Raw genomic sequence first — 21,062 nt, 5'->3', positions numbered from 1 at the left:
GTGAACCTGCATCTGAGTTAGACACGCCCCCTCTTTCCATAACTCAAGCTGCGTTAGCTTCTAGCGAGCTAAATGCGCTGGGCAAAAAAAAAAATTTTTACTTGATGTAACATACACGCCAGTATTTCTGTATCAACAAACAAAAAACATCACTTTTGATATATTTTTTTAATTACCAAGGTTTTATTACAGTGAGTAACTAAAACTGAAAGAATCAGATTTGATTGATTTCACATCCCATAGCCTCATTTATGCACTATTATGTGAAGCATTTAGTTAAAACAACAATAATGGCCATTTTAACAAAGTACTACAGAGATAAATCTTAATGTAATATTCTTGTGGTTAGTGCTCCGACATATGGCTGTGTTGCGCTCCGGGTGACCTGAGTTCGAGTCTTGCTCTAGGTCCATTCCCAATCCAACCCCCCTCTCACCCACTTCATTTCCTGTCCTCTCATTGTTACTATACTATAAATAAAGACAAAAAAACGGCAAAAATAAATCTTAAAAAAAACATAACTTTGAATGAAATAACAGCACATTTAAATAGCATTTTCTGAATCTTTTGCTTTATGATTTGATGTTTATAGACATGTGTCACGGGGGCATTTTAGGGTGACAAATCCTTTGTTTATTTGTGTGATGCATTAAATACGTATATATTTGACAGTTAATTAAAGACGTGCGTTTCATGAGGCTTAATTCGCTCCATTGTTGATTTTTCGCAGTGCAGCTTATATTAGACTTCTATAAACCCTGTAGAGATTATTTTTAGCGTAGCGCAGGAACAAAAAAATTGTGGTGGGGCCCTTGTAGGTAACTGGCCCTGGGGCCCTATGAAGTCATAATCCGTCCCTGCCATTCACATATTCTCTCATGATGATGGAAGTTTCAGATCTGCCCATTTGGCTCTCATTGGACACACCCCCATTTCTTAAACCCCGCCCAATCACACTTGATAAACTCTAACTAAATACTTCATGGCATACAGACAAAACACATGTACAGTATGTTTGTAAGCGCTTTATGAGTATGCTGTATGAATTAATAAAGGGAAAGGTGCTATTCTTTTATTTGACTTCCACACAGGAAATTTTGATAAAAAAAGTGATCAAGTCAGTAGGCCATTCCATTAAAAGAACACTTAAGTATGCAGATCTCATACTTAGACTGTGGAGTTTTTTTTGAGTCTGTCTGCTTTTAATCAATGTGAAAAGCCCCATATACAGTAAATAAATCGGACTTGACCTGAAAAAGAAAGACAAAAATGAAATTATGTTTGACAGCGCTTCACTTCAATCATAATGATGATGGAAAAAAGCAGGCGAAGCATCACAAAATGAGGACAAACATCCGAGCTATAGGGCTGGATACACATCTCTGTCCCATCTGGAAGATTTCACTCATTTGTTTCAGCCTTTGCCATGATGGGATGGATTTGATTTCATGTCAGAACCTCTAAAGTCTTCAGTTACCAACCGCTGTCCAAAGTGACATCTTTCATTCACTGATCAATTTATGAGTTAAAGAGCGACGTCAACACACTCACTGTGAGCAGAATACACACTGATAGTTAACTGGAAGGACAGACTCATGGAGCTTCATCCATAAACACAGCTCAACAGCTCGTGAACTCATGAACCAGAGAGCTGGACCACGTTCATATAAAGACCTGAACATTACACACACTATATAAACCTGTCACACACACATCACACACACACACACACACACACACACAGCGCATGTTACAATCACATGGCCTCCATTATGTGAGTATCTGAAGATTGTCTGTGTCTGAAGAATCAGATCTGGATTAGATTAGATTCAACTTTATTGTCATTACACATATACAAGTACAGTGTAACGAAATGTAGTTTAGGTCTAATCAGAAGTGCAATTAGCAAGTGCAGGATATACAGTGTGAATAAATACAGAATACAATATTAGGAAAATACTATACAATGGGCATGTACTATGAAAATATGACAGTCGGTATGTACTATGAACAATATAGACAGAAGGATATATACTGTGAACATTAATGTACAGGTGGTTATGAACAGATAACAATATAGACTATACAATAGTTCAGTGCATCAGCAGCTCATGTGTCTGTGTGTCTCTGAATCATAATGTCTTATGTGCAGCTCTATGTGTTAAGTCTGTGTGTGTTAACAGTGCTCTTTAAAAGCAGGATTTAGGACTGCAGGCAATGGAAAACTTACAGGGTTGATCCTGAACTGTGGATCAGTCACCCCGCAGCTCATACCCACAGCTTTAATGCTGTCACGTGTGTGTGTGTGTGTGTGTGTGTGTGTGTGTGTGTGTGTGAGGTGTCTGACCCGGTAAATCCGTCCGGCTCGCCTCTGATTCATTAAAGTATTGTTCAGGTTAAAGTCTCTGAAATGAATTTTTGCGAGAGGCACAGGAAGGACTTAAGCTCAGACCATAAAACCCCACGATTCTCTGATAAAAAAGATGACATTTCCAATAACCTCTTGTGCTTTAACACACACTGACCCACACCTCGACCCCCCACACACACACACAACCCAGCAGCTCATACCCTGACTCATTTAACGCCGTAATGCATGTGACTGATTCACTCTTTCATGTAGCAGAGAATTTAAAGACATTTAAAACATTGAGGTGCATGCTGGGAATAATTCTACAACAAATACGATTCCATGTGAAAGTCAACTGTGTGCTGAACGAAACCTCCTACAAACAAGCAGAAAAAAACTATTAAAATACACCACTATTAATAATCTACAAATACTGAATAATACTGCACTTGTGCTTCCTTCAAGACATTCAAATATACATTTTTTTTTGCTCAAATGTCATGTGCCTAAATATGTCAAAAAGAGAAATACACAAAGTCATCTCATGACAATGAAGCAGTAAAATAAGATGATCTTAGAATTTTGGTCTCAGAGTTTATAATGGGATCTAATGTTCACTTTCAGAATGTCTTGGTCGGGAGAATCATGTGCGATATTAAAGTCCCAGTGAAATAAAAAAATGACAATTCTTATTTTAACATGAAATTTTGCAGCGTTTATTGTAAATGCCCTCATAATCTTTAGCTTAAATCTGAAAATCCACTTTCGTCCTGTAGTTACGAACAATCTTAAATGACGTATGTTTGATGGCTTGGGCGGAGCATCCTTTAACTCCTCCCCTTTAACTGTCAGCCTGCTGACAGATCCATTTCAAAATGCATCCATTGTTTTCATACATCCAATCAAATCGCAGGGAAAGACGAAAGCCACGGCCACTATTATTCTCATTCCAATTTCCATTATGCCTGGAAATGTGTCGAAATATGGAAGTAAAAACGACCTCAACTTTCTGTTCACGAGAATTTAAAGAGATTTCCTCAGTGATAGCAGCTCTGACCACAGCTTCATTAAACTCATGAAGAGGAACACAGAGGAGCGCTGCAGATGATGTGTTTCTGAGAGACTGCAGATGGTCATTCTGGCATCAACACCAGAGACAGACAGAGCTAAAGACAGCTCTAAATCCTCTCTGTCTGTCGTGATGGAGAAGATGCTGTTTGCTCATCCTGCATCTGCGGTCAAGTGCATCTCGCATCTTGAGCAGCAGAAGCCAAATCAAACAAGCAAACACACGCACACAAACGCCATCAGCATGCGGCCGCATGTGCTGCGAGTTATTAAAGCCCAGACTCCATCAGGAGCCCGACACACACACACACACACGAACAGGCGTGACACTATAGCAGGAGGTTCAATGAAAGGGAAGGAGGACAGAAGAGCAGATGAAATAAAAGACAGGAGCAGATGTCTATTCACAGCTGTCTCGCTCTCTCTCACAATCTCTCTCTCTCGCTCACTCTCTCACAATCTCTCTCTCTCTCTCTCGCAAACTTTCTCTCACTCTATCACAATCTCTCTCTCTCTCTCTCTCTCTCTCTTTATCTCCCTCTCTCTCTCTCTCTCTCTCTCTCTCACAATCTCTCTCTCTCTCTCTCTCTCTCTCACAATCTCTCTCTCTCTCTCTCTCTCTCTCTCTCTCTCACAATCTCTCTCTCTCTCTCTCTCTCTCTCTCTCTCGCTCACTCTCTCACAAACTTTCTCTCACTCTATCACAATCTCTCTCTCTCTCTCTCTCTCTCTCTCTTTATCTCTCTCTCTCTTTCTCTCTTTCTCTCTCTCTCTCTCTCTCTCTCTCTTTCTCTTTCTCTATCTCTCTCTCTCTCTCTCTCTCTCTCTCTCTCACACAATCTCTCTCTCTCTCTCTCTCTCTCTCTCTCTCTCTCTCACTCTCTCACAATCTCTCTCTCTCGCTCACTCACTCTCTCTCTCTCTCTCTCTCTCTCTCTCTGACTCTCTCTCTCTCTTTTTCTCTATCTCTCTCTCTCTCTCTTTCTCTCTCTCTCTCTCTCTCTCTCTCTCTCTTTATCTCTCTCTCTCTTTCTCTATCTCTCTCTCTCTCTCTCTCTCTCTCTCGCTCACTCTCTCTCACTCTCTCTCTTTCTCTCTCTCTCTCACTCACACTCTCTCTCTCTCTCTCTCACAATCTCTCTCTCTCTCTCTCTCTCTCTCTCTCTCACACACAATCTCTCTATCTCTCTCTATCTCTTTCTCTATCTCTCTCTTTCTCTCTCTCTCTCTCTCTCGCTCACTCTCTCACAATCTCTCTCTCTCTCTCTCTCTCTCTTTCTCTATCTCTCTCTCACTCACTCTCTCTCTCTCTCTCTCACACAATCTCTCTCTCTCACACAATCTCTCTCTATCTCTTTCTCTATCTCTCTCTTTCTCTATCTCTCTCTCTCTCTCTCTCTCACACAATCTCTCTCTCTCTCGCTCACTCTCTCTCACTCACTCTCTCACTCACTCTCTCACTCTACTGTGGAGTGTTTGAGGTCTCATAAACACACGTCTATAATGTGTTCATTACTTCAGCACTTTATTTTCCGCCAACAACGACATCACCTAAACATTGTGTCTGGGCTCACTTTACCGACTCATCATCTCGGAGCGACACAAAAGCCGTTAAGTGTGACGCCAGCCCGTATGTTCTCTCCTCTTTTATCTTTAACCTGCCGTGAAGTCCTCCTTCTGTTCCTGCATAAAGACGCAGGGGCTCATGGGAATCACAGGGTCACAGCGTGTAGCGACATGAGCGCGGCTCTCTAATGACCCCTCACAGCGACATCACACACCCCTCTGTGTTGACAGAATGTGGCGGGCCAATTACCACGAGCAAATTACAGCTCAAATAAAGAGAGATGGAGGCCAAAGAGTGAATCAATGAAGAACGCCGAACGTCCCGTTGAGAGACTCTCCGCCGGCCGGCTGTTCACCCCGTCGGGTCTCAGGTTGGTGCACCAGGTGCAATTAGAAAAGGGCAATAAGGAGAGAGCGGGGGGCTATTGGGGCTTCTTTTATTTATTCGTTTTTCTTGAATTCATTAATTCACCTCTTCTGTGCATGTTCACTGTTCATTTCGTTTCATCTCTGTATGTTTTTGTCGCTTTTTGATTGGATGGACGGACTGAGACAATTTCAAAAGCCAAAAAACATGATGCATTTCAATTCGATTTCACCGAGCGTTCCGCCCCGTTACCTGATTTAGCAAATGATATTATATTTTGTCAATGTTTAAATTGTCCTCCGCTCGGTCAGAGATATGCCGTTTCTATAAACCAGGCGTGACTGAATCTGACAGTATGAAGCTCTTGCCGAGGTAAATTAACCTACTGCACCACATCACATCTGAATCAGACGGAGATGAGCAACTGTTCCAGAAAACCTGCATGAACGGAAATGAGTCTTTCATTACAACACATTCATACGCACGTCTTTTATGATCGTTTATGTGGTTTTGTCCTCGCTGGACCTTAAAATCCTCTGGAAACTCCAGCAGAAAAATACACATTGTGAAAATCACACAGTATTGAAATGACACAAGGAAATGATTCAGGGTGAACTGTCCCTTTAAGACTTAAGGTCATTGCACATTGAGTCAGAAATTTCAGCACGTAAAAAAAATAATTACGACCTCACGTCTTGTCAATCACAGCCTCCAATATTTTCGTGCGTCATAAAAAAATTTGGACTGGGTTCAATTTTCTGCGGTTTTCGCATCCGTATCAAGCATTTTGAGAGAAGTTTTGACCATTCAGAGACACCGTACAAACCAGAAACACGAGATACGAAATAACACATACGAAATGTTCGGACTGTATGTGAAAAGACCTTAACACAAAGAACAACATTACAGACTGCAGCACACCAACACACAACTCAGAATAAGATCTCAGATCACAATTAAACACGCACACGCCCACACACATCACAATCATACACAATCGTGATAGAAAGAACACAAACACAATTAATCCTGTGGTATACTTCTTTTTTTATGTGTACGAGAACGTATGTCTACAGTCGAACACACAATATAAGCTTGCATAGCATGCGTATTATGACATGTTGCAATACGATGCTCCCAGGACACAGTTGCTACCTGGTGGTTAAATCAATTACTGCAAGAAATGTAATGTGAAAAATTCCGGATGGTTGTTTGCACATGACGTCACGGCACTGCGAGAAGTGCAGATAGAAGGCAGAAAGTGATTTTGGATGGGCAATGCCTACGTTTTGCGTAGATGTTCAAATGGATCAACCATGAAACCACAAAGTGTTTTTATTGTGCAGCTAAAGCTGATGTTCATGAAAGAACATGTGAGTATTTACTGAGAATGTGCGATCGGGAGGAGCTGAGCTGGGCAACTTTTTTAATACGCTCAACTAGGTTTAACGTACATAAACAACGAACAGGTGAGCTCAGAATACTCTCAACCCTTGTCATAAACACAATAGCTTCTGTTAAAAGTCCCTATTAAAGGTATAAAGGCATACATCATCCATGAAACCACATTAAGCATTTCTTCCCCTTAGAAATCCATTATAAGGAAACAGCTCAACACACTGTTTATCACATTAAACTTAATTTCTATTAAACCTTTATGGTAATAAACACAAGCTCTTGTTAAAAGAACAAACACTTACTCCTGGGATAAGAAAAGATGTGTTAAGCTTGTTCTTCATAGAAATTCATTGAAGAAACCACATATCGTGGCTCAAGGCAGTGACAAACTGAGACTTCATTTATTTTATTTGATATCAGTGATAAACAAGAGTGTTTCACTTGCTTTTTTATTATTAACACACACACACATAACAATATGACACACAGAAACACACACACACACACACGCATAACAATATGAAACACACACACACATGATAGAAAAAACACAACACATTACAATTACACACACTCATAACAATATGACACACACACAAACACTCATAATAATATGACACACACACACACAAACACTCATAATAATATGACACACACACAGCCATACACATTCATAACAATTTACACACACACACACACACACACTCATGATAGAAAGAACACAAACATATTACGATTACATACACTCCTAACAATATGACACACACAGACACACCACACAAACACTCATACTAATATGACACACACACACACACACACACACACACACACACACACACACACACAAACACACATAATAATATGACACTCACACACACAGTCATACAGATTCATAATAATTAATGAAAACACACACACATAACACTATGACACACACACTCATGATTCCTATTACACACACTTATAACAATATGACATACACACACACACATACATTTTACATGGCAATCCCCTGGGATCGAACCCACAACCTTGCTCTTACCACTGAGCTACAGGAAAGCATTACAATTACAGACACTCATAACAATATGATACACACACACACACACACACACACACACACAGACATACATATTCATGATAATTAACACACACACAAACTCTTAACAATATGACACACACACTCATACACATTCATGATGATTAACACTCATACACACACTACAGTCATACACACTCAAGACAATAAAACACAGAGAGAGAGAGACAGAGAGGGAGAGAGAGAGAAAGAGAAATAGAGAGACAGAGATGGTGGGCCAAGAGTGGACAGATGGGTTGAATTGTTATGGAAATGAGCAGTGACCCTTTGAACAGGCGGCTCTTTTCAGGGTGAGATATCATCAACTCCTCTTTTCTTTCAGCGCTGTGACTCTGCTGCTGTATGCAGACCAGCGCTCTTTAACATTCTCCTCTCACTGCCACATATCTACCCTTCGCTCTTTCTGTCTGTCTGTCTGTCTGTTTCTCATTCAGTCTCTCTCTCTCTGTGCGTGATGTGTAGCTAATGTAAAATGTTGTAATGTAAATGATGTTGTTTTATGAGTATTGAGCGTGTTGTCGAATCACAGATATTAGTATAAACGCTGTAAAGCAGAACACATTCCCTCACAGCTCAACATCATTAGAGCCGCGCTGTGCTTTCAACATCAATTTGCAAACAAAATTCAATAAAATGAGCTGAATATGGTAAACCGTGGGCTAGCGTAGGCAGACTCATGTTCTGTAACCCAATCCAGAATACACAACACTCAAGAGACGTTTCACACTTACAGTACATTATTCATCCACTTGAGTCATAACCAGAGGAGTCATTTATGTTAAACCATTTTTTTTTCAAGCGCACATTCTCTGGTCACACACAGAAAACCACATACACTTTAAATCTGCTGGGGGTAGAGCCGAGAGAGGGAATCGGCGACCCGACAAGAGCTGACATGGTAGAGCCGAGAGAGGGAATCGGCGACCCGACAAGAGCTGAGATGGTAGAGCTGAGAGAGGGAATCGGCGAACCGACAAGAGCTGAGATGGTAGAGCTGAGAGAGGGAATCGGCGAACCGACAAGAGCTGAGATGGTAGAGCTGAGAAAGGGAATCGGCGACCCGACAAGAGCTGAGATGATGGAGCTGAGAGAGGGAAGCGGCGACCCATCAAGTCCACACTAAAAAAAATTCAACTGCTATTAGATTATTAATGATAATATTAAAACTATTATCTGCCTTTTTCCAATATTATTTCTCTTTATATTTACACTAGTTGTGCAAGCACTCTGGAGGGGGTTCTCCTGGTTGGGCCGGAGTTCTCTCAAGGTTTTTTATCTCCGCTGGAGTTTTGGGTTCCTCGCCAACGACAACAGAACCATTCTTATGTAGCACAGGAACATTTTTAGTAATCGCCAAAACTACATTGTAGGGGTAAAAATTACCAATTTTTCTTTTAGCCAAATATCATTAGGATGTTAAAGAGCAGGTTTCATGAATCCAATCAAATTATTGACATTGCAGTGTGTATTGTAGCGTTCCTTAAATTTTAACGATCTGCAAAGTTATTAATCCAAGAAGTTCAGGATAAATTAAGATATTGGCTTCCAAAGTAAGGAGTCGACTCCGAACCGCCCAAACAAATCGTTAGGCTTTCGAATCTTTTGAGATTAACTTCGGTACGTCACAGTGTATCGCATCAGCACAATCCCAGCTTCCCGCGAAACAGGAACCACTCTGACATAGAACTTCAGGTAGTATTGTGTATACAACATGTCGAGGAGACGCTGTGTTTTGTGCCTTGAACTCAAATGTACTTTGTTTTCGCTGCCAAAGGATGAAGATGTGTAAGGATCAGTGGTTCAATTTTATTTTTTCCATGATAACACTGCAGTACAATTCAAACCTTGTGTTATGTGCTCCTCATTTTACTGACGATTTATTTCTTAAATTTTGGCGAGTTCATGTGGCATTTGGCAGCTGCTTGAGTATAGTATAGTATAAGTAGTATGATAAATATGTCATGTGTACATGTTGAATTATGTGCTTACAATATAAAGTAATTGTGCTAATCCGTGTTGTATATGTAGTACAGCTGTAGGTTTCCAGGTAAACAATGTATAACAGTGTTACAGTTTTAATAATCCAACTCTTACCTAATAATGTGGCGGTAGACTGTTGTCGTCCTACGTGTCGTAGTTTGTTACAAACTGTATCCCTTTATCATTCAGTCACGGTAGCACTTTGCTAACATGTCTCACATTTTGTTTTGTCCACTGTGCAAAGTTTACGCATGGTCACCATCCCCTTCAAACAAAATGGTTTGCTTGTCATTATTTTAAATGGACTGCAGCACTATATAATTTTATTATGTAAAGGTGTGTGCATTATCTTTGGAATAATGCATCACAGCTATGACGAATAAAGATCAATAGAAAACAATAGTCTGAACGGTTTATGAAGATAGATGGAGTAATTGTGATACAGTAATACTGATGACGTTTTTATACACTTACAGCGTATTTGTTTAGAAAAACCTTCCTGAGATAAGAACTGTGGTAATGGACGTTTCGTTTCTGACACGCACTGTATGAAGAAAGACCAATCACAACTAAATGTGCCAGTTGGCCAATCGTAGCACACTTGACACGCGATAGGGAGGAGCTTAGAGAAGTGGAAAATTTGAACAGCTTCGGAGAAATCGTTTAGGGATCGTTGAGAAATGGATAGATAATTAATGCATATTTAAATTAAATAGCACCGATTTTTATCTTTGATCCATTTGAACATGTTGTTGGGGACTCTAATACAACATTAGGACACTTACAAAAACCTGCTCTTTAAGTAAAGATCATGTTCCATAAAGATATTATAAATATAAATTTCCTACAATAAATGTATAAAAACCTTCTTTTTATGAGTGAATTGCCTGATAAAGTGGCTCAGATGAATAACTTCAAAGGCAGTTTTCTCAATATTTTGCTTTTTTGCACCCTCAGATTCCAGCTTTGTAAACAGTTGTTGTTCCACCAGATAGTGTCCACCTGACAAACCATATATCAATAGAAAGCTTATTTCTTCAGCTTTCAGTTGATGTCAAAATCACAATTTCAAAATATTGACCCTTAAGACTGGGATTATAGTCAGTATAATATTTGATGTGTTTTTCTCTTTGATCTTAAATGTGTGCTTCCCTCAGAGAAGTGCGTGTGTGTGTACAGTATTTTGTGGTCATTGCGTGTGGTGTTTTGTATGTATTCTGTGTGTGTTCATTTTTTGTGTTTTAACTTGTATAACTTTAATGATGGGCTTATAGTCAATATGTTTCATGTTCAGCTGCTTTTTTTATATAAATAAAGATTTCTCATCCACGTCAACACATCCATAAAATGTTCCAACAGAAAAATTCTGTAAATTAAGTTTTTCATGGCTCATTTAAACGCATGAAATAATCTTGATTGAATATTCATGAATTTATTGTAATGATGTTTAATTCTTTACCGTCTTATCGTCATGCTGCAGCAGTTTGCTGCATTTATTAGCAACTTCCAAATAATGAACGTCATCACAGTACTGTTTCTATCTGTTGACAGAACACTTCAATTCAGTTTACGTCCAACCAGACGAGCATTTATCTCTGTTTATCAAAGCAGATGTGACTGGAAAGCTGCTGGTTGAACTGGTGCATCTGACTGTTTTCTGAGTACAAAAGTAAAATCAGACACTATAACAGCAATCATACCACACAGCTCAAGAGCAGGACATCACACTGCTGTTGTGTGTGTTCATCTATGTGTGTGTTTGTGTTGCCAGTGTATGTATGGCAACAACGGCCGTATGCGTCTGCAGGAATCCATCTGTTTTTGTTTTCCTGGCATTCGCTGCGATTGTGCAGACCGACACGCTCTCAGAATGACAAACAAGTGAAACCTTACATTTCAATGCGACGGCTCCTAACAGATGCATCTCTCCACACAAACAAATTTCTGTTCTTTTTGTTACTCGCCAGCACAGGAATCGCAACCGAACCACTACACCTATAATTATACGAATACTACCAAATATCTCCAAATGCAATAGTAGTACTAAACCAATACTAAATACAGACAAGACAATAAGATCATCCGCTTTAAAGGTTGACACAGCCCTGAATCTTAATGCACACACGCAAACTGAGATTATCATGCTGTCAAGTGTGCCCGTGTGCCATCACCTGACTACATGACTACAATAAGTGTCCAGTAAAAATATAATTTTATAGCAAAACCCTCAAATATCTTCCTCTGTCACTCATTCTCAAGTATGGATGTGACCTCACGTAGCAAGAGCTCTATTACCTTTTCTATCTGAAGAGACTCCAATTATTCATGTCTCACAAAGACACTTCCGGATTAACAAGTTAATACTCACCAAGTCAACCATCACTACTGCTAGACAACTGGAGTGCAGCTGGGCACCTTAGCAACCATTTAAAGCATCCTAACAACCACTCAGAGTACCCACGGAACTGCAAAGCAATGAGATAACAATCCCCCAGAACATAGTAACAACCAGAAACAGTTGTTAAATTCTAGCAACCACTCGCAATTCCCTAGCAACCAGAAACAGTAGTCTAACCCTAGCAGCCACTTACAACATCCTAGCAACCGGAAACAGTCGTAAAACCCTAGCAACCACTGGGAACATCCTAGCAACCAGAAACAGTCGTAAAACCCTAGCAACCACTGGTAACATCCTAGCAACCAGAAACAGTAGTATAACCCTAGCAACCACTTACAACATCCTAGCAACCAGAAACAGTCGTAAAACCCTAGCAACCACTGGGAACATCCTAGCAACCAGAAACAGTCGTAAAACCCTAGCAACCACTGGGAACATCCTAGCAACCAGAAACAGTAGTATAACCCTAGCAACCACTGGGAACATCCTAGCAACCAGAAACAGTAGTATAACCCTAGCAACCACTTACAACATCCAAGCAACCAGAAACAGTCGTAAAACCCTAGAAACCACTCACAACATACCAGCAACCACAAACAGTCGTAAAAACCCTAGCAACCACTCGCAACATCCTAGCCACCCTGAAACAGTAGTATAACCCTAGCAACCACTGGCAACATCCAAGCAACCAGAAACAGTCGTAAAACCCTAGCAACCATTCACAACATACCAGCAACCACAAACAGACGTAAAACCCTAGCAACCACTCGCAACATCCTAGCAACCAGAAACAGTAGTATAACCCTAGCAACCACTTACAACATTCTAGCAACCAGAAACACTCGTTAAACCCTAGCAACCACTGGCAACATTCTAGCAACCCGAAACAGTCGTAAAACCCTAGCAACCACTTACAACATCCTTGCAACCAGAAACAGTAGTATAACCATAGCAACCACTCACAACATCCTAGCAACCAGAAACAGTTGTAAAACCCTAGCAACCACTGGCAACATTCTAGCAACCAGAAACAGTCGTAAAACCCTAGCAACCACTCGTAACATCCTAGCAACTAGAAACAGTTGTAAAACCCTAGCAACCACTGGCAACATTCTAAGTAACCAGAAACAGTCGTAAAACTTTAGCAACCAGTCACAACATCCTAGAAACCAGAAACAGTCGTAAATCCCTCGCAATCACAAAAAACATCCTAGCAACCAGAAACAGTAGTATAACCCTAGCAACCACTTACAACATCCTAGCAACCAGAAACAGTTGTAAAACCCTAGCAACTTATGGCAACATTCTAGCAACCAGAAACAGTAGTATAACCCTAGCAACCACTTACAACATCCAAGCAACCAGAAACAGTCGTAAAACCCTAGCAACCATTCACAACATACCAGCAACCACAAACAGTCGTAAAACCCTAGCAACCACTCGCAACATCCTAGCAACCAGAAACAGTAGTATAACCCTAGCAACCACTTACAACATTCTAGCAACCAGAAACACTCGTTAAACCCTAGCAACCACTGGCAACATTCTAGCAACCCGAAACAGTCGTAAAACCCTAGCAACCACTTACAACATCCTTGCAACCAGAAACAGTAGTATAACCATAGCAACCACTCACAACATCCTAGCAACCAGAAACAGTTGTAAAACCCTAGCAACCACTGGCAACATTCTAGCAACCAGAAACAGTCGTAAAACCCTAGCAACCACTCGTAACATCCTAGCAACTAGAAACAGTTGTAAAACCCTAGCAACCACTGGCAACATTCTAAGAAACCAGAAACAGTCGTAAAACTTTAGCAACCAGTCACAACATCCTAGAAACCAGAAACAGTCGTAAATCCCTCGCAATCACAAAAAACATCCTAGCAACCAGAAACAGTAGTATAACCCTAGCAACCACTTACAACATCCTAGCAACCAGAAACAGTTGTAAAACCCTAGCAACTTATGGCAACATTCTAGCAACCAGAAACAGTAGTATAACCCTAGCAACCACTCGCAACATCCTAGCAACCACAAACAGTAGTATAACCATAGCAACCACTCACAACATACCAGCAACCACAAACAGTCGTAAAAATCAAGAAACCACTCACAACATCCTACCAACCAGAAATTGTAAAACCCTAGCAACCACTCGCAACATCCTAGCAACCAGAAACAGTAGTGTAACCCTAGCAACCCCTCGCAACATCCTAGCAACCAGAAACAGTCTTAAAACCCTAGCAACCACATGCAACATACCAGCAACCAGAAGCAACTCCAGCATCATGGTAAGATCATTACGTCATTTATGCTTTTTGCAGACACTTTTATCCAAAGCCCCTAGCCTGATAAAATCAGTCAGCCTGATTCTAATTGTCATAAGAATCTGAATAATAACATAAAATATCAGCAGTTATTTAGCAATGATCACATGTACACCATCAGATTCTCTTGTTAGAATTACATTGTGAGTGTGTGTGTACTATTATTACAGTAATTTTCATGAATATTGTTTTTCTTTCTTTCTATCTGTTTGGTGTGTGATTATGACGATGATGTCTGTTCCGCTGTTCGATCAGATTAATTCACTAATTAAGTCTTGAATTATGAATCTATTTCTCCTGCAGTAAAAGAGGTCACACAGTTCTCACCACCGGCAAATGAAACACAATCACACCGAGGCACACCACCTGACAACAACACCGCCTTCAATCCAAATTATTCCCTTCACAACATCATGTGTAAAACGGATGGACAAGAGGAAGATGGTAAATGCCTTTTCAACAAAAGGAACGGAAACACATCTGAGAGATCGTTTGATATGTGGGAGGTAAAGTTTGTGCGTTTGTCTAAAATCTGATTATGTCTGATGTGGCCAGAGAGAGATTCTCTTTATTTTAACCGTATTCTAGAGCAAATCTGCTGTGTGTTCAGTGAGGATGTTATGATTCAGGTTTGAAAATCGATTATAATTTGTGAGGATTCAAGCCGGTTGAGATGTTGTTTGAATCGCAGTACATCTTTTGAACAGCAGGGGGCGCTGTGTCTTAGAAACTCGGAAAACCTGGATATGCCGATTTCTCTCAAATGTAAAAAATCCAAGAAAAGCACAGACAAAGTCTCTATTTGTTTATATTAAAGAGATGTTTGTATTCATTAATAAAAGGGCGGTTGTCCATCTCTATTTTTCCTCAACTCATTTTAACAAAAGTGTCTTTCTGATCAAGATTAGACTTTTCATAAATAATCAAAACTTGCAATTTACACAGATTACTGGAAACATGACAACCAATAATGAAACTGTATGTACATAACAAACATACTACAAGAGATGAAACGCCTCCATAAAACTAAATTAAATCACCAAGAATCTTGTCTGTCTGTATGCCAGCATGAAGATAAATCAAAGAGAGGTAATATTCATATTTTAAGTCTCCAGAACTGATGAAATCACTGGCTCAGAATAACCAGTCCAATCCATCATAAAACCCTCAAACTGCGAGAGAATCACAAACTAATAACACTTTAATTAACCTTCAGCCAGAGTCAAACTCGCAGAAGTTCAGAGAAAGCTGAACAAACGCACAAAGCTCTCCGCGTCAGTCTGGATTAGGCGGCACGCTCCTCAGGCCCGACGGAGAGGTCTTGCTAAATGAAGTCAGATGAAGAAAGAGGGCAGAACGTACGGTGCCTTCAGATGTGATGTTCTGTACGGTATGATGGTCACTCGTCCCCTACAGCGGGTCTTTACAAACCTCAAACTGTATTTACAGCACGCAAAGAATCGCCAGCGCATCACACTTTCATCTTTCTGACCCCTTTCGCTGCTCATTAATGTTTTAATACTTTAGGTCAATTACAAACTACCCTGAGAAATATACGAAATAACCAAAAAATAAAACGTTACTCACATGACATGTTGTAATAAACATTTAGAAAAAATGATGAGAAGTGCTGCAGTGTCGTCCTCTCCTCTCAGGACAAACACGTACAACAAGAGGACGTAAACGCATCATTAAATGACATCATGTTGATGGAGGCCATGCTGCATCACTGACCCTGGATCAGCCATTCTGCCTCATTACATTACAGGGAGAAGCTTGTATTTATGAGCACTGGCTGCGGAACAGGTGCTTCACCTCTTAGTGAAGTACAGCACAGACTGAATTTATGAGCACTTATAAAGATTACTGACGCACAGGCGCATTTACAGCATCTGCATCACTCGCACGCTCACACACGCTCACATTCCACCAAATGATTCTTATTATTTTACTGCAGGAATTCTTCAATTTAAGATTAAAGACTCGGATCTAACATCAGCCCATGAAGAAATCTCTCTTATTCACACTGTAAATCTTGTACATAAAACATCACACTTGGAAACTAATGCAAAAAACTCTGTTGAATTTTTTTTAAATCATCCTATTTTTTATTCGTTGTATTAATGGTTTTTGAAATTACAACATAGTTGCAAGCAATGACAATTTTTTTTTTAATGATTGAAACATGAGCTGTTGTTTTTTTCATTGTGCATTCCAATTTATTTCAATCAAACTGCAGATGGTTTGTTTTGATTCAAGCCGTTATAAATAAATAAATACAGCAAACTAACACAAGAAAACACAAGACAAACATGATAACAAGAAAAAAGAAACTGAGTTCTCATTTTGGAACCAAAATCTTCATCTATAAAACTTTAATGTATTTAAATTGGGTAGCAAAAATAGCCATTATGATTATTTCTGAGGATAACAAAGAATAACCAGCGGAACGCACGCCACACAAATGTTTATCACGTGAAGCATACACGAGCCAAGCTTATTACACAATACTTTTACACGCACACACACTCACGCTGGCTAAAATAGTAGAAACAGCGTCAACAAAAGCTTCCTTTATTTTGGAACAAATCCATACTCAAAAGTCAAAGTCACAGCGGTCTGGTATAAATAGAAGCGATTAAACGCTCATTATTATTGAAGAACGTTGTGCACTTGTTTGGGGGTTGTTCTAATGAGGACTGAAATAAGCAGAACCGTGTGTTTGAGATTCTATTGAAGCAGACGATGATGAGCCAGCGAGACGCTCGGCTGCAGATGAGACGCTATAGCACTGATGAAGGTGAAAATCACACAAACTTTTGAAGCAGCTCAGGAGTGTGGAATAATGTTATAGCCATCGATCCGCAAACAACACTGTGGAATTAGATACCAAGAGAGAATGAATGAGAGAGAGAGAGCGTTTAGACGTGCGCAGACGCAGATTGAGACTGCTCATCTGTATGCAGCAGTTGCGCTGGTGCTGATGCAAGCTGATATGACACACTGTTTAATGCTGTGCATTTTATTATTCCTAACCCCGTGTAACCTGAAAACACACCGGCAGCTAAATGTGCCGTCACATTTCATCTCGCAGCACGGCATCATAGCCGCTGGATATTCCAAAACCAGAACCAACACACAAAATGATACACACAATACTGGCCGAACAGAAAAACACAATGTACCTCGTCTCATTTTGATGATGGGTTCATCTGTTCATGCACAGAATAAACACCCTCACAAATCAAAAAAGCCGGAAAATCTATTTATTTTTCTATACCAACCATTCAGCATCATCAAAGCATAATAACAGACATGCCCAATAAATGTACCTGTAGACTCCCTTGAGCCATTCACAAGAGAATTGACCCGTTGGAAATTACAGCCATCACAAGTCTGAAAGCACTAAACTACACTAAATAAAGACATTACTGTGAGAAAAAACATTCTTCACATTCAAGGGAACTACGCTTCAATTTACAGTAAACAAACTGCCATATTTGTTACTGCCGACTGCCGAGGAAACATTTATTAAAAAATCCATATGGCAAACATTCACCTTCAACAACCTACAATGTGTCTCATGAGCTGAAAACAGAGATAGCGGCGCATCTGTTTCCAATTGAGATGTTTTGATAAATGAACAATCGGCGTAAAGATTATTTATGAGAAAACAACAGCAACCTTCTGCCTCCAAAATACAGACAGCGCAGTCTCCTCCCGTCTGGCTGTGAAGACTCTTTAGTTTGAGCCATCGTGTGCATTGATTTCATCGGTTCACCGCAATCAATAATGTGATGTTCAGATGATTTAACTTATCAATCTAAACGTGCTCGCTTCAAATAACTGGACACCTGAAAATATAAACAAACCACCTGATGCATAAAGGGTTTTCTCAAACAGACAGTGCTGTGATGTAGAAGTGCGCCTCTGCTGGCCTGTGGGATATAAGAGCCGGATCCACAGGCTTTATAACAATAAACTGATGCTGGACTTCATTATTAAGAAAAGAAGTTTCACAAAGCCGCGTGCGCTGTGACGCAGTGGTTCAGGTCAACACCCAAACCCTCATCACACTAAAACAACACATCATGCGAATAAAGCATGATCATACTCGCCTACAGTAACCGTGGTTTAAATATGACATTCATAGTAAAACTATTGGAACACAAAAGGTCACCGAGTGCTTAAGAACTGTAAAAAAAAAACATGGAATATTTCCTAAGGATATGTTGGGGTATTTTAAAGCAAACATCGCGTAATTTACTCCATTTCAAAAGCACACTTCTAAAAAAACACCTTAACACATTTCTCATATCTTGTGCGTAACGCGCAGTGTACATGCAGACGCTTGTCTCCGCGCAAACGCGACGCGTACATTATACGCGCGCGTCACTGCGCATCTGCTGACAGACAATCATTTTACACATTTAATGACGAGTTAAATCTAGCACGAGACGGTCTCGTGTGAAAGTGAAAATTATTTATACAGTCAGACTCAACAAGCTGCTGATGTTAAACCTCCACACAGTAAAACCGCACCGAGTCTCTTCCACCATCAACCAGTGCGCAACTAAACCAGTACTCCCAGTAAACCTGTCAACTCTGGGCAACATTAAACCCGAAACACACACTCATCTCCTGATGATAGTTGAGAACAAAACAACACAATTCATACATATTTGAGAATTGACTGAAGCGTAAAGGGTAAATTAGACTTATTCCTCCGCGAGCACAAAATAAACCGGTCCGGATCCTGGTTTTCTGCAGCAGAACTACATCTAAACTGAAGAAAATTGACGTTTTTTTCGGGCCACATTAAATTCTCAAACACGCAGTCATGTGTGTAGCTGTGGGAATCAGGGTCTTACCGTGTGCTGTGGAGACGCAGGTGAGAACACAGAAGCTCACGAGGAGCGCACGAAGTCTCTTCAGATCTCCAGTGACGCAGCCCATGATTATCAATAATCTGACAAATCCTGATATTAATCGATCAATCCGCACAGTTTCATTCATCCGCTCCCGTTAAAGAGAAAAATCAGCAGCGAGAGTAACTGAAGCCACGGGTGAGACGGAGCCGTTAAACTGCGCGACTCTCCATCCTCCGGTCCTGACGCGCGGCGGACACACGCGACTCTGACGCCGCGCTCGCGCTGCTCAGCTCTGCAGCGCGATTCATTGATCTGAGGGATGTGACGAAAACCAGGAGCCGGAGTCAAATCCGGATTTTGTGTGTATGAGGAGTGAAACAACAGCGCCGGTGTGCGGGGTTTTCAATTATACAACTCATACGGTTTTATAGTAAATACAAAGACCTGCGGGGTGGAAATTACGCGAATTTAAAACCGGTTAATATAACTCGATCTCCCTGGAGGAGGTTAAAACAAGATTACATCACAAGTAGTTTTCACTCAGTTTAAAATGCTTTTTACATTTCATATCAACATAATTGAGCAATTTCAACTAGTTTATACATTTTTTATAGAGTGCAGGAGGACAGACGAGAGCATGTTATAGCGCAAATACAGATTTTTTATTCGAAATAAAACCTCTAGACGAATTATAAAAAATCAAATGTGTGCGATTAAGATCACGTTACACATTTTCCAAAAAACATGTTTTTTTTAATGTTATCATGTAGTTATTGTGTTAGTTAACTGTATTTTTTTAATTATTGCGGCTTAAATGAAAAACAAAACAACTGCACTTTGATATTAATTGAAATGCAAAATAAAAAAAACATGAATTTTGATGTTTTCACATTTTGAAACTAAACTCATCATATTGTCTGACAGAATATTTACCTCATGAAAAATGATCATTAAAATAGTTCACAAATGTGAATTATAAATTTACTAAATGATAAGAACACCCACAAAAATCATACATGATTATACATATATAATGTGTGTTCTATGTGGCACCAACTGAGCAAAACAAACAACAAAACATTTAGTTTTCATGGATTTGTCTGAATGCTTCAGAAATGTATTATGAGTATATGTGTTTGAAAGATGCTGTAGTTTATTCTGCAGCTTCTCACATGTATTGACTCACTGTATCCCAGTGTCTCCCACATGCATCCAATTATACCAGTGTGTGTTTCTCAATGCATCCCTAGACATCCCCAGACACACACTCACACGCACGCACACACACACACACACACACACGGTAGAGTAGATTCACAGAGGTAAACAGCTCGAGACATCCTAATGACTTCACTGTGTGTGTGTGTGTGTGTGAGGGTGTGTGCGTGTGTGTGGGGGGGTGGATGTTGTCGGCACTGGAGTTTTCTGATAAATGGTCCCATTACCCTCTCACACGTCACCCTGAATCTGTGAATACCGTTGTACATCAAAAATAAACCAGAAAATAAATGTGAAGCAGATGCCGTTCCCTTCGGTCTCTATCAGACTCAAATCTAAACGTCTAAAATATTAATGATTAATCCGGTAAAAATTGCTTATATGTGTGTAAAATTGCTGTTTGTCAGTTAATTATGT

The 21,062-nt window shown here is 40.0% G+C and overlaps 1 protein-coding gene across 2 annotated transcripts in view; it reads right to left on the bottom strand.

Moving 5' to 3' along the window:
• The window catches only part of dcc (DCC netrin 1 receptor), a 192,328-nt gene extending 172,668 nt beyond the window's left edge, over window positions 1-19,660 (bottom strand). For both annotated transcript variants that reach the window (XM_056745762.1, XM_056745763.1), the window contains exon 1: window positions 19,428-19,660. In XM_056745762.1, the coding sequence (XP_056601740.1) occupies window positions 19,428-19,572 (145 nt within the window). In that variant the 5' untranslated portion in view covers window positions 19,573-19,660. The remainder of the gene's footprint in view (window positions 1-19,427) is intronic.
• Window positions 19,661-21,062: the final 1,402 nt, after the last annotated feature.

The sequence above is a fragment of the Triplophysa dalaica genome, chromosome 4 (assembly GCF_015846415.1).
Source record: "Triplophysa dalaica isolate WHDGS20190420 chromosome 4, ASM1584641v1, whole genome shotgun sequence".
In the NCBI taxonomy this organism is placed as follows: Eukaryota; Metazoa; Chordata; class Actinopteri; order Cypriniformes; family Nemacheilidae; genus Triplophysa; species Triplophysa dalaica.
This window is presented reverse-complemented; position numbering and strand designations above follow the sequence as displayed.